This window comes from Leptodactylus fuscus, chromosome 4 (assembly GCF_031893055.1).
Source record: "Leptodactylus fuscus isolate aLepFus1 chromosome 4, aLepFus1.hap2, whole genome shotgun sequence".
Taxonomy (NCBI): Eukaryota; Metazoa; Chordata; class Amphibia; order Anura; family Leptodactylidae; genus Leptodactylus; species Leptodactylus fuscus.
Genome location: NC_134268.1, coordinates 173,468,794 through 173,484,429, shown reverse-complemented (window position 1 = coordinate 173,484,429; position 15,636 = coordinate 173,468,794). Strand labels below are relative to the sequence as shown.

Below are 15,636 nucleotides of genomic sequence, written 5' to 3'. Positions count from 1 at the left end.
GGCTAGGCGGTAAGGAACGCCCCCTCTGACAGTACAGTGCTATGGAAAGTACTGCCATGAGGGGTGTTCCCAGCTAGACTGTCAGGAACGCCCTTTTGACAGTGAAGAGATATTGGTAACGGCACCAATAGTTCTTCCCCCGGGAAACATAACAAAGCCGACAGTGCGCTGAATTCAACGCACTGTCGGCTTTCTAGCGGTATATAAAACCGCATACACCTGAGAACATGAAATATCCTCTTTAAACGACATTTGAGAAAATAGAAATTCCAAAAGCAATACCGCTGCACTCCTTAAATCATGTATTTCAGAGACATTCTCAAAGGTGATGGTGGTCTTTGAGGAGCATCTCCACTGAAATGCTACATAACAATGTTGTGTCCTCTAAGTTTTAGGGTACGAATATGGTGATCCATCGGCTTCAAAAATAAATAAATAAAAAATTAAAAAATCACTGCAATTATTTATAATTGAAAACACTGAAATATATATATATATTTGTTAGTTTACATAATTATATTTTTTCTATTAGCTATATCAATGAGTTTTAACCAGTAAGTAGAATATTATTGCCATTTTAGTTTCTTCGTATTGAGTTTTGAGGGTCTATTCTATTGTAACGCAGGAAACCTTTTGCCATTCAAGTGTGTGAGTACTGACTGCCTCTTCAGTAAAACCTTACTAAAACCTTAGGCTTATTCGCTAAGTAACTTAAGCATGATCGGGTGGGATTTAGCGTTGACCACGGTTAGAATCTTGGACTCTTACAGTCAACTATTGACAGATGATCCATGATGTACTGTATACAGACACAAACCTTACCATATCATACCATACAAACAATTTTAATTGTGTAGTTACAGTCAATAACCACTTCTAGTCAGAACATCTTTGCATAAAGAAAATTGTGATACATTTATAAAAACAGCCAGCTGTAACAAAATAACTGGTGTTTTCATAGGCATAAACTCATAAAAAAGAAATACACTTTTATACAGAAACTTTGTACAGATGTAGCTTGAAAATTGATTGTAAACCAAGGGAAGACACATTGCACACATCAATTATTTTTTCACATTAATTGCATAAGTTTCTAAGGTGATCTATTCGTTTTATTTACCTAAGCTTGTTTGCATGATAGTAAAAATTGCATACCACAATAAGAGTGAAGCTTATAGTATGAATTGCTTGGATAACATAGAGCACTTTTTTATAGGCAACTCTGTAAAGCACATTTTCTCTATTTAAAACTTTTAAGACACTTTGTTTTACTGCCCATCAAAATACATATATAAATAGAAAAAAAAATCAGTATGGTAACAAAGATAAGCAATATTACATACAACGAAAAAAATAAAATAACGTCGTCCCCAAAAAGTAATTACAACATGAGGCTGCAGAATCTACAGATAATGGGACCAAATGTGTACATATTCTTCCTTTTCTAACCGATAGAACAAAATACAAACCGAAAAAAAAATACAGTGACTTTATTTCCAAAAAGTAGAACATAAGAAGTTTAACTTACGGCAGTGCCATATAACACAAGGCATTTGTTGGCATGTTATCATTTTAAACTGCATCCCACAGAATAGAGCTTTTCGCCACCCTCCGACTATGTAAGAGTAACATACTCTCCTATTTATATATAAGCGTGACTTTCTGAAGATCAAGTGTGGATAAGAACAGGAAAACAAAAAAACAAAACCCCACTGAAGGTCTGTATGCTTGTTTCAAGGCTCCAGAATTCGATTCGCCTGCGCTAGATTCATGCTTGTCAAGTAGTTGTGGCTTATCCAGTGAACACAGATCTCGGAAAAAAAAAAATCAGTACTTTCTTCTGGAGCTAAGAGAAGCTTATAGACAGAGTAAAACATTAAATATTGTCTTTATCGTTTCCTTTTTTTTGTGCAAGTTTTTTTTTTTTCCCCAAGATTCATTGGGCCATACCACGTACAACGTTACTGACAGTACCTAGGATGGAATAGGGATTAGTAATACCAATTTAACTTGTGAACAAAAATAATACTTTACGATAAGTCATTCAGGTCTGCAGTGATGTCAGTGTTCCTTTCTCCAGTTAAATTGTCTTCAAGTTTAACTGAAAAGAGAGTATTAGTACTATTGTCTTGGGTTTCCACTTCCATATCCTTGGACAAGTCTTCCTCTTCGTATTCCGCAACATCTACCTCTAGGCCAGAATTGTCTTTCAGCTTTCCATGGTGTTTCAAATAGTAGCGCTGATTCTGGAAAAACTTGATAATTGTGAACTTGGGTAGATCAAGCTGAGCAGACAAAGTTTGAATGGCTTCTTCATCGGGGTAAAGACCAACATCTTGAATGAAGCTCTGTAAAATACCCAGGGCCTCAACAGAGATCTTTGTTCGTGGACGGGGCTGTTGACGATTTTCTTCCTCTGATTCTGCTGGAGATGCCAGAGTGGGCTGTCTAGGGGGCAACCTTGGACCTGGGGGTTGTGGTGTTGGCTGTTGTGGCTGCTGTTGTGGTGGTGGCTGCTGTTGTTGCTGCTGTTGTTGTTGCTGCTGCTGTTGTTGTTGCTGAAATTTGAACAAAAAATGTAAGAAATATGGCAAAAAATATCCTATAGATATCAAATACACATTACTGACAAAAACAAATAATCCATTATTGTAATTGTTTTATTTTAGTTGGAGAATGTGCTGAATCTATGCATTACTCTTTATAAGTTTGAGATGTGGATTAAACCATTCCCCACAAATCTTCATGCTACTTATAACTAGTATAATGTGTCAGTGCATACTGACCTGAATCTGTTCTGCAGAAACGTGGATCATATGGGTTGGTCGTTCACCGTGTTGATGAACCGCATTACTTTCTTGTTCATAAATAACGTCTCTTTCTGTTTGGGGAAGACTAAGAAACCTTCGTATCATGGAGAGATTCTCCCACAGAGTCCTGTTTTCTGGTGAAGGATCTTCTTTCCATCTCAATAATTCACATAACCACCCCTGTAAAGGGACAAAACATGTTCCATTACATAGGCAGCACTGTACTTGACATTTATATATACAGTTAATATAATGTTCAATTTTTGTTTTCTGATGAAGCCTCCTCTTTTGGCATGTATGTGATATAAAGTGTCTTTACAGGAGCTATAGATATGAATATTTTCTTTCAAACTTATTAAACATAGGCAAGGAATTTTTTTCCCTGTAATGGGGTAATTGGCATGAGCCTCATGTTTTTTTTTTTTTTTGCCTTCCCCTGGATCAACACTGTAGGGGATTGTAGGGATATAGGTTGAACTAGATGGACTTATGTCTTCATCCAATCTCATTTGGTCTGTTTTGCAAGGGACTGGCTCTGTAACCCAAAAACCAGGAACCGGAAATGAAAAGTAACTGGAAAATAATTATACAATCCAAAAATATCACTGCTCAACCACTAAATCAACGTGATTATACTCAAAGTCCAATATATACGAGTCATACATGTCATACATGTCATACATAAAACTCTTTGGTGAGCCCTAAATGCGTGAATGTGAAGAGAACTTTACACAACTATATAAAACCGTAATAATGTGGTACATACTATACACAGCACGGCTACAATAACTACAGAGCGGAATAACAAAAAGGAATAAAATCAAAGAGGAATAAACACAACTCAGTAAATTGCTGGAACTTTCAGGATGTCACTACTTTCCAAAACTGACAAAGTTTAATTTGACACCTTCTGTTCTAAACACCCTGTTTCTGCTCAAAATTCTGCCTTTAGCGGAAGCCAGTAACCTAGCTCGCCACTTACTTTAACTTGTTGGCACGAGTTATGTATGAACTGAAAATGCCATGCAGATGAATGCCGGGCTCTGTTCAAACCTGCTACATACAACACAAATCCTGTAAAGTTATGTATTGTAAAGCGAAATTTATTGTGAAATAAAGGTCTTAAATCCATCTGCCACACAAGAAATATTGTTATGCACTGCACTGCAACCAGGCACCATCTGCAGATGTCTTGCAACAGTAAGCAAGAATATGCTGAAAATAATTTCAATGTCATTTTATTCAAATATATAAGGTCTTCAAAACCGAGCGTTTATCATTCATTTATATACAGCAGAGCTGAACTCCGAGGAAGGAACCCAATCATCTACTTACAAGGGGATCACAGTCATAGATTATATGTGGTTTTACAGGAGACACTGTGAAGATGATAGTTTGCACAAGATCTTAATTATAGTGCCGCCACTCCCTGTTTTATATCATTTTCATTAGTTCTATAAGCCTTTCATGAATCTCTCGCAAATTATGGAGATTTATGGACAAGGGTGGGGTATTAACTTATCTAAAGGTTTATTATTAATGAGGGAGTAGTTAATAGCTTAAATATAGGCTTGAAGTTGTTTAATATTTGGGAGCGTTATAACCTTCAGGTAACCCCACCTAAGTTATCATTAAGAATCAAGAACAGCAGCCAAAACGGAAAAAAAACCCAATGATTGTAACCCTCATATTGAATCACTCGCACGTTCATGTCACCTCCACCTCAAAAACATCTCCAGAATACGCCCTTTCCTTACCAGAGATACACTAAAGACACTTACTGTCTCTCTGATTCATTCTCGCCTTGACTACTGTAACTCCTTACTAATCGGTCTTCCCCTCACTAAACTCTCTCCTCTACAATCTATTCTGAATGCAGCGGCCAGGCTCATCTATCAGGCTAGACGCTACAGCGATGCCTCTGGTCTGTGCCAGTCACTACACTGGCTGCCTATTCATTATAGAATAAAATATAAAGTTATTACTCTCATCCACAAGGCTCTCCATAAAGCCGCACCTCCCTACATTTCTTCCCTCATCTCTGTCTACCGCCCAATCCGTGTTCTCCGCTCACTCAATGATCTAACACTTACATCCTCTATTATCAGAACCTCCCACGCTCATATACAAGACTTCTCCCGAGCTGCACCACTTCTCTGGAATGCTCTACCCCAGACAATAAGATTAACTCCCAACTTCTACAGTTTCAAACGCAATCTAAAGACGCATCTTTTCAGACTAGCCTATCACAATTCCTAATGCACAAAATTGTCTGAACACTGTATAAGCAATGCCGCCCCTGCTACCTCTTGTGTCACCCCCTCTACCTCATAGATTGTAAGCTCTTTTGAGCAGGGCCCTCAGTCCCATTGTGTGAAATGACGTTCTTTGTTATGTATGTCTGTCTGTATCTGAACCCTATAAATTGTACAGTGCTGCGGAATATGTTGGCGCTATATAAATAAAATGTATTATTACCAGTAGAACAGCATACTTGTATATAGCATTACAACAAAAGTTCCCAAATATATTAATAGGGTTGCAAAAGCATTGTGTAATGGGCGTTACAGGATCCTTAGGATAGGTCATCAATATTAGGTTGGAAGAGGTTAGGTTCTCGGCACTCACATCGATCATCTGATTGATGCTCTAAAACAGGCACAGCTCCATACAATGTGCAGTGGTCATGAATGGTACTGCAGCTTGCCATTCAAATGAACAGTTATGGAAAAGCCCTTTAATCTTAGCTATCTCTATATAGGCTGCTATTTCTAACAAATATGTACATGTTATTTTAAAATACAGATATGTTCTTCTTTCCTTTATCCTCTTGGCTTGGTATATTAGGAGATAAATGGTGCTCAATGACATTCCTGGCATATCATTACTGCAATAAACTAAAACAGGGTGCAAAATAACGCAGCGTATACGTTCCTAATTCCCATTGAAATGAATGGGAGCATTTTGAGCGCTTCATCTGCCGGCACATGTATACGTGCCAGATTGCGCTCCACGTTATGGCCTAATGCACATGACCGAGTGTACAGGCCAATGCTCTTCCGAGGAGGAGTTTAATGGTCCATTACGTTTCCAATAACATAGAGCAGGACCAATCCTATTTCGTGTCATCCAAACCAAAGTACCATAGAGGGAAGTACATCTCGGACCGAACTCGGTGAATGAAGCAGAATGTCTATGGGGTCTAAGATAATGTAAGCAATAATATAGGTGATAATAATACATTTTGTAATATCATTTATTGCTTGTTTCTTGCACTGTCCCTTTACTCTCCCCCAGGTCAAATCCATACACAGTACTCTGTTCAGCTTTAAGCAATAGGCAATAAAAGCCTAGCCAAAGGAGAGGGAAGAAGATGACAGCTCCTGAAGGCAGAGAGATGGCAGAGAGATAAGAGACTCCCCTCTATGATACACTGCAGAGCTGGATGAGCGAATAAATGATTATTCAGCTTTGTTGTGAGATAAATGTGTTACTAGAGGCCATAGCTGGTCTCATGTCTCTCTGCCTTTTGTTCCTTCTACCCTCTCTATTCTTCTCACTCCATTGACTTCATTGTAAACTAGTTTACTGTATGTGTACGGGATTTCAGTGTATGCACAAGATCAGCGACTGCAGAGAGTGTAAGGCAAATAGCTATGTGAAAACACACTTTTTTTTCCACAGCATTTTTCATTGTGTTTTTGTTGCATTTTCCTTGTCTTTTTTCCTTCCCCCTATTAAATATTTAGGAAAAATGCTGATGATTTCACAACTAAAACTAACTTGTTGAGCAATGTGTGGATGAGATGAACCAAAATCTCACTGCTGATACTGTAAAATGTAGCATCAAAAAAATGTTGAGTTTCTGGGGCCTTTGCAAAAAGAGCAAAGACAAGGGGAAGGAAATAAATAACCAGACACTTTTCTTTTATAAAGAAGAGTACAATAATAATAATAATAATAATAATAATAATAATAATAATAATAATAATAATAATAATAATAATAAAAGATGAGCGAACACTGTTCGGATCATCCGTTCCGAACAGCACGCTCCCATAGAAATGAATGGAAGCACCTGGCATGGCGACCGGCCACCGGCAAAGTGTACGTGCCAGCTGCTTCCATTCATTTCTATGGGTGCGTGCTGTTCGGAACGGCTGATCCAAACAGTGTTCGCTCATCTCTAATAATAATAACTATAAGAAATAATGTTTTAGACGTTTAAGTACACTGCAAATATTTGTCGAAACACACAGCTATATAAATGAATAAAGGTAATATAAGGGGGCATTTACACAGAGTAACATAGCGCTGATTCTGGCATGGGTAAGAATCAGCGCTGCAAAACAGAATCCCATTGACTTCAATGGGTTCCATTTAACCCGCATAATACATTGAAATCAATGGGAGGCTTTTTAACCCATTGATTTCAATGTGTTACTTGCGATAAATGGAACCCATTGAAGTCAATAGGATTCTGTTTTGCAGCGCTGATTCTTACACAAGTTATCATGCCAGAATCAGTGCCGCGTTACTCCGTGTGAATGCCCCCTAACACCATATTCCACTACAGGATAGTAAGATACAACATTAATAGCAAACTGTGGTCCTTGCTGAAGATCCCTATATATAAGCCACAGATCCACAAGGGCGTCGTGGTACGTTCATGCATTACTTGGACAGCCCATTTCATTGGATACCAGGTAATTCTTCATTTCCCCCATATTGGCACTGCAGGACCACTGAACATTGATTGTAAAGATTTTGCCCCATCCTATTAGCACCCGCTCACTAGTTTATGGCACTAACAAAAAAAAAAAAAAAAAAAAATTAAGTGGTCAACCTCTCTAGCAAATATACATAAACGTAGATATAATGTAGATACACATATACATCCATAGACATATATATGCAATATATAGACATATATCCATGCTTAACAATGGCATAAATTAGGACGGCAAAAAGGCACTGAAAGCATTTTAAATTATTTACTAGGTTAAAAGGGTGAAATGGTACTTTAAATACATCAGATTTCATCATCTCTGCCTTTTTTTGGTGGCAAAGTGGTATTGATCTTTTCAAATGCTTAAAATTAACTATTTCCAGAAGGTCATTATTTGATTAAAGACATTAGAGTTGAGGGCAAAAATGATGCACTTTGTCTTCCTTACCATTTCAATCACAATGTAATTTAATATGAAATATGCCTTAATGATAATGAGAAAAAAACACGGATCCTACATTGCAATTGATATTCTGTATCTCCACACTCAAACTACAAGCATCTGACCAGTTATTGTGCTATGTATCATTGTTGGATTGTTATATTAGAGATTGGATATTTTTTTTTATACCAGTTCCAGAAAAAAAGAACAGGTATATACAATAAGCATGAACAATATCAACATGATTCATGTAGATATCAGGAAATTGATGTGACATGGAAGCCGCTAATAAAAGAAGCAATTCTAAAGATGGAAGAATTTTAGAGAATTCTGGCACTGTATATGCCTTTCTATAACAAGATATAACTTAACTTATACTAAGATGGAGGCTATATTGGTGACATCTTATCCGCCATGCAGGTACGTATAAAAATAGAACATACGGATATGCTGCCAATTCATAACATAAAAGTTGGGGGAAAAAATTATTGTAATGGCAGATGGAAGGATGTTTACTGAAAATGTAATTGGAAATTTAAGTCATAGACTGAAAATACACGTGTATGACACAACTGGATGAATTTGGCTGATCATTTGCTGCTTTGCGCTCACAAGGTCCAGGGAGTCGGTTTTTATGTTTTAATATTTATATGATGTGTTTGGCCAGATTTGCACCTGAGGCAACCTGAAACAAGCTGTCCAATTGTCTACACAAAGACTTCAAGTTCAATTCTGTTGCTGGAACAAGATCCACCAAATTCTACCGTCTTATAGAAATTCTTCGCAATCTGCCGTGCTCTATGTCTAAAATACAAGTCTTAACTGATTCACAAATGCCAGTATTTCGATTTTGACAAAAATACCGCAAAATGCTACTCAGCAACAGCTTGGCCTCTGATGGAATATATTGAAAGTGTGACACAATAGCTATAATAATAACTTTAGTTATATAGCGCCAAAATATTCCGCAGCGCTTTACAAATCAGAGTGTCCATGAGTAGACAGTATTTGATAATACAATGTGATAAGGAATTAATGTATGAAACAATAGGAGCGAGGGCCCTGCTCGCGACAGCTTACAATCTACAAGAAAAGAGGTAATAGGGCGTGTTTGGTACAATGGTCCAGCCATCTTTTTTTTAATTTTTTTATTTTGAACTATTTTTATTGAAAGGATTTTTGTAAAATACAATACAACACAAGAGTTGAAAACATAAAAAAACATGAACGTGAAGCAATGCATATACCGTCAAATAGACTGGGAATGTATACACATCACAAAAACCTGAGAGTGGAAATGAGGGGGTGGGGGAGGAAAGGAAGGGGAAGGAGTCAGAGACCATTCAAAATACAGTATGCTTCCCAAGATGACCATACAGCCTGGAACGCCTCAAAAGTATGGTTAAGTGTGACTGTCAAGTTCTCCATGCTACAGACATCCTTAACTCGGGCTACAAGATCAGAGCTAGAGGGAGGAGAGGCACTCTTCCATCGGAGAGTGATGACAGTTTTGGCCAGCCATCTTTTAATACATAAGGTCATATAATTGAAGCTGAATAAGCCCGTCACCAGCCAGTATCTATAAATATACAGATAATAAGTGCATGGAGTGCAGAGTAACTTCTAGATGAAGGACACAAGTTCTGAGGAATACAATAGAAAGGATACCTTAGATTAAGAAATGTTAGTGTAATGTGTGGAGGCGTGATCAGGTCATGTGATAGGCCTAACCCAAATGGGTGATTTTAGGGCATTTTGAATCTACTGTAGTTGGGTATTAAATATGAGTGTCTGGAGTAAAGCATTCCAGAGAACTGATGAAGCTCGTGAGAAGTCTTGGAGATGGGAGTGCGATGTTCAGGTAACAGAGAATACAAGTCTAAGGTTATTGGCAGAACGAAGAAGACGGTTAGGGTGGACCTGAAATTGGTGACCTTTTTTATATAATAATACTGAATCCTGGACCCACAAGTGGTTGTAAAGAGTACTACTAGGAAATTCCATGGACCTAAAAACAGATAAAGCCAGAGTTTGTGGAAAAGTTGTATTTTTTGTTGTACATTGTTTAGAAGTAGAGAGAAGTATAAGCTCTACCTTAATCATTTCCATTCCTATTAAAGCCATTCTAGAATTTTTGGCAACTGAAAAAAAGACCTTCCTTTTACAGATTCCCATTAAACAAATCTACACAAAAAAAAAAAAAAAAACTGCAGAAAAACTTTAGTTTTCAAAAATGCAACATGTTAATTTTAACTGCGGAACCGCATGTATGCATATATATATGGGAAGAAAAAAGTGGAGAAAATCTCGAAAAAAAAAACCCGTCTGGTTGTGTGAATAAGCCCCAAGTCCTTCCTGTCCCAGCCCTATTGATTCTATTTCTGTTAAATAATTATATAATAATAGTAATTTTTATTTCTATAGCACAGATAATAATACTCCAGGTGCAGCGGTAGAAATCTATACGTGAAATGTGAACAGAATCTTAAGCTTTTGCCCGAGCAGATGTCGCCCTGGCAGCTCATCGTATAGCCAGCAGCGCACGCACAAATAGTACATGTCACCATTTTATAGTCTAATAACAGAATTCTACAAATCATTTTCTTATGTAATCCACTGCCCCACGAGTCTCAATGGCAGAAAAACAGGAGAATAAACTAAAAATAAAACCCCAAGACATTAGCTTCCGAACGGAAAATGTTGTATTCGCAGAAGGCGAGAAAACGCAGACTGCACCAAAAAGTTAAAAGGTTAAATGTTTTTCTCTTCTTCTTCTCCACATGTGGTTTTCATTAGTAAAAAAATGAACAAGCTGTTTGTGGTTAAACTGTGTAATCGGCTGTTATCAAGCTAGCACTGCATTTAAGATTTACAGGATACATCAGCTTCTGTGCCACATTAGATGTAATAGGGAGGGGGTGGGAGGAAAAAGAGGAGGAGAGAGTGTATCCTGAGGAATAATATTTCCAATGCAGCCACTCTCACACTACATCTGGTTGTGCCGGTAGCAGCAGTTAAATTGAAATATTTCTCAGCGTGTGTCAGAAACATGCAGAATGGTAATTATGACAGATCTGATTAAGCCTGAGTGCCACTAACTCCCTGGCCAGCTCCGGTTGTGCAGGTGTGACCTTGTGCGTGCCTGCGTGTGTAAATAAAATTAATTACAAGCGAGAGGGCGAAGGCTTCGGTGACATCACAAAGCGGAGAAACTCCCAAGGGGGAGACCTAATGGAATATTTTCCCTCAGTCTAATAATACAGTTCATATTGACTTGAGGTAATTAGTGGGATCATTAAAGCAGTTTTCCCGGCGTATTTGGCTGCCTGATCAGATTAGTGAAAATGTTCTTCAGAACAAGCCCTGTGTGGTCTGCCAGAGGAGGAGGAAATAAAAAGCAACAAAGCATATTTTGGAATCATAAGCAGTCCTGGGCTTTCAGTCCTGCAAAAACTACCCATCTCCAGGGTCTCAAAATCTGGTGGTCTCAGCTCGATTTAATGGAACCCATGTGATGGAGATAATGCGCCATGCCTGTAACAATGTATCAGTGATGAATACTAGAGTTAGATTAATTATACTATTTATGGCTGCAGGAGAAAAGCTGTGGAGTTATCGAATATGAACACAGTATACAAGACAAGTGAACTGGAACAGTCTTCAGTGTGCTATAGTACGTAGGTGAACAAGGCGCAAGCCATCTGCATCAGAAATGACACTTTTATATGTTGGATATTTAGAAATGGCTTTCATATAAGGGCATATTCACAAGATATGGTAAAGCCGTGTACTGAGATCTGCCATAGTTACTTGAAAGCAGCATAAACCACAGCACAACCGCTCACACTTAGACTAGGGACACGCAGAACCGGTCCGCTACAGGATCTCCATAGCTGATATGCCACAGTGGACATGACTGCAGCAAAAATCAGTTATGGCCAGCCACCCCTAGCAGCGATTCAGGGGTGGCTGGCCATACTATAAGCCTTTGCACTGTAAAGCTTGAAGAGACCGCAGTGTTTAGTACAGTGCTGTGACCTCTTCACACAAAACCAAACACAGTGCCGTGCCTTTTATAACATATATGCTTGGTATCGCGGCTCAGCCTCGTTCACGTCAATGGGACGTGCTGTGAACAGACCACGTGACCCATTAAGATGTCAAATGGCCTGTGAAACAGAACTCATTTTAAATAGCTGATCCGCAGGGGTCCCAGGTATAGGACCACAGTTGATCATTAATTGATAACCTCTCCTAAAGCATAGGTCATCAATCTACCAGTCTGAAAAATGAACTCCCCATATACTTGCGCATTGGGCAGAGGGAAACAAGCAAAGTCACATTTGACAGCAGTGCATCTATAGGCTGAACCAACATTATCAAACATGTGCAAGCAGATGGTCAAGAGGCCCCTATACATGTTAGCCAGTGGATCCCACTGATATTAATCAAATGTGTGTAAGAAGATATAAGGGGCTGTCCAGGAAATTAAAAAATAAATTTACTAAAAGTCAATAGTGTGGCAAAAAAATAAATCAAAATAAAAATAAAAAATTCTTACTCCTTTGCTTAGTTGCCCAGCAGTGGCTGACTGCAACCTTTATATGCACTGCATGCCATTTTTTTTGCAGGTATGTAACAGAGGCTAGTGGGAACTAGTGAAACGGTAGTGCAGGGGCCACAGGATATATAACAAGGGAACAAGAGGTTTTTACATTTCTTTTAATTTACCACATTCCATGTTTTACTATATATTTTTTAAAAATCCAGAAAAAGACAAGGTTCTGGTCGCTGTGCTATAATGGCTTTCCATACATGCCCATCATTCAATAGAAAAATAAGAGAAGTTGTGTATAGGAATCACTATGACATTGCTTTATAAATGATTTTGATGTTGGCGTTCACGCCGATCCTAAAATACAAAAAATAGAATAATAAAAAAGACTGCATTCCAGCACAATGCTGCCTATAACACGTTAGCGTCATCAGAAAATCTAGCATTTATTTTGCAAGCATCATCACAGAGCAATAACTACCATAATAGAGCAAACACAATCTATTCAGAGCATTTTTTACATTATTTATAGCGTTTTGTTCCCTGATCATATCCAGTCTACCAAAAATAAGAAAAAAAGAATGTAGTAAGCTGTTCCAGTGCTTGTTTACTACAAAACACCATGCAATGTACAGTACGGCAAGTGGAAAAATGCAGAATCATTTCTATAGTGTAATCCAAAGCCAGACATAAAGATAAAGAGCATGCTCCAGAGTTTGTAGTGTAACTGGGACATGCCAAGCTTCGTCACAGATGGCAGCCTTTGACAGCTCCCATCCGTAGCGCTGATACTCGACAGTTCAGCACAAGATCAGTGACATTCTGTCTCATTAGAGCCACGCTAATTATCACAGCTAGTTTCAGGGGAAACCATGTGTTGCAATGGTCAATTTGAAGGAGTCTGTGCATCAACAAACTGGTAATAAGGATCAGACACCTTATTATATGACAGCATGCTGCCTATGATCTGATTTAGTGAATTAAGGGAACTAAAGCAATACTGAGAGTTGATTGTTAGAGGAATAGTACGTACAACAAAATACACTGCAACGGAGAGCGTGAAGCGTCAAACCAGCGAATAGACCTACATACATATATATATATATATATATATATATATATATATATATACACACACAAGAAAAATAGCCAGTCGAGATTTTATACCGTGACAATCTCATTATCTGAATAGGGAGGAGAACACATTGTCTTGTCACTTGTCATCTTGTGATATATATATATATATATATATATATATATATATATATATATATACTAATATGCATATATATATATATATATATTCTCACATATATTCACATTTCATGTATAAAAGTCAACATCTAAAGTAGATTAGAAAAGTAGTTCTCATGTACACTAAGTTGCTAAATATATACTCAATATTTCGCCATATATTTCTCAACCCAGCATGCCGCCCCAGCTCACTCCACCCCCAAACAGTTCCCTTTTTACACAAAATGATTTGTGACATATGTATCAAGTCACTACAGCAGTGATGTGCGCCAAATCATGTATGACAGGCAAGTGTATAACATGTTAGAAATATGTCACCGGCATTGAATACTTGGCAGAATAGCTACAAATGTATACATAAAATAATACCACTGATCCAAGACCCTTGCTTGTTCCTAACCATCTAGTTTGGGGATTTTTACGCAAATATTCAAATAGCTTTCTGTACATGTCTATACTAGTAAAAAATTGTATTCATGTTATAAGATAATTCTGGAAAATCTCTATCTATCTATCTATCTATCTATCTATCTATCTATCTATCTATCTATCTATCTATCTATCTACTTTATATCTGCCTACCTAATATTTATCTATTTCGTCATATCTTTAGAATCTAGCTATCTATCCATGTATCTAACATCTGTCTTTCTATTTATCCATCCATCCCATATCTATTAAATTACCTAATATCTATACCTATCTAAATGTCTATCTGCCTATATACTGTATATCTAATGTATATATCTATTGCATGTCTGTCTATCTATCTATCTATCTATCTATCTATCTATCCATCTATCTCATATCTATCCATCTATCTATCTCATATCTATCTATCTATCTATCTATCTATCTATCTAATCTATCTATCTATCTATCTATCTATCTATCTATCTATCTATCTATCTATCTCATTCATATCTATCTATCTATCTATCTATCTATCTCATATCTATCTATCTCATATCAATCTATCTATCTATCTATCTATCTATCTATCTATCTATCTATCTATCTATCTATCTATCTATCCTTTTACATAAAGATGATCTATACACACCTATCAAACAAGAATATACATATGTTTAATATCTATGCTGTTTATCTATGTGCTATTTGCTATCTATGTATTTCTGTATATACACACAGATTGCATGACCTTCAATCTATGCCTACAGACTATCTACCCTGTCTATAGCTACCCTATGTACATCTACCATACACACATTATAAACATATCACCTTTGTTAAATAACTAAAAACTTTAATACATAAAATTGAAATATTATGCAGTGAGACTGAAATAACATCCACACTTGAGCTGACACATTCGTCCCTGTATTTCAGTATAGTAACACAACAGAAGAGAATAATTAATAAACGTTTGGCCATTTTAAATTGAGCTTACAAACAGCCCACTAGACACACAAAAGCTAAACATCTAATATGTATTTTTCACACGTGAATAAAGACATCTAAAAAGAGAATTCAGGTTTCCAGATAAACAAAATATTCTATCACAATTAGAAACATTTCAAAAGCCCTATAATTTTCAATCAAAATTACAGTAATTTCTGATATACAAGCCATGATTCATGACAGAATTTTACACTTCATAAGAGATGACAGTGGCCTGATGTATGACATGCTGAGCAGTGAACCAATATAAACAACTCGGTTTAATGTTTAAATAGCACTTAATGTTTAGAACCCAACAATAAAAGAAACGCGTTGCCGAAATTACCACTTTCAAGCTGATTAAGGGGTAGGGATGCGCTTGAGATTCTACTGTTTACGTGCCCATTTGTTTGTGTGTATATGTTGATACACACACAATGGGGGA

The 15,636-nt window shown here is 37.2% G+C and overlaps 1 protein-coding gene across 2 annotated transcripts in view; it reads right to left on the bottom strand.

Annotated features, from left to right (window-relative positions):
• Positions 1-829: 829 nt before the first annotated feature.
• SATB1 (SATB homeobox 1) overlaps positions 830-15,636 on the bottom strand; it is a 67,620-nt gene continuing 52,813 nt past the window's right edge. The window contains exons 10-11 of one of the 2 annotated variants that reach the window (XM_075271428.1): positions 2,787-2,990; positions 830-2,558 (exon numbers count right to left, since the gene is read on the bottom strand). In XM_075271428.1, coding sequence (XP_075127529.1) covers positions 2,031-2,558; positions 2,787-2,990 — 732 coding nt within the window. In that variant the 3' untranslated portion in view covers positions 830-2,030. The remainder of the gene's footprint in view (positions 2,559-2,786; positions 2,991-15,636) is intronic. The other variant, XM_075271429.1, reaches the window with a different exon arrangement.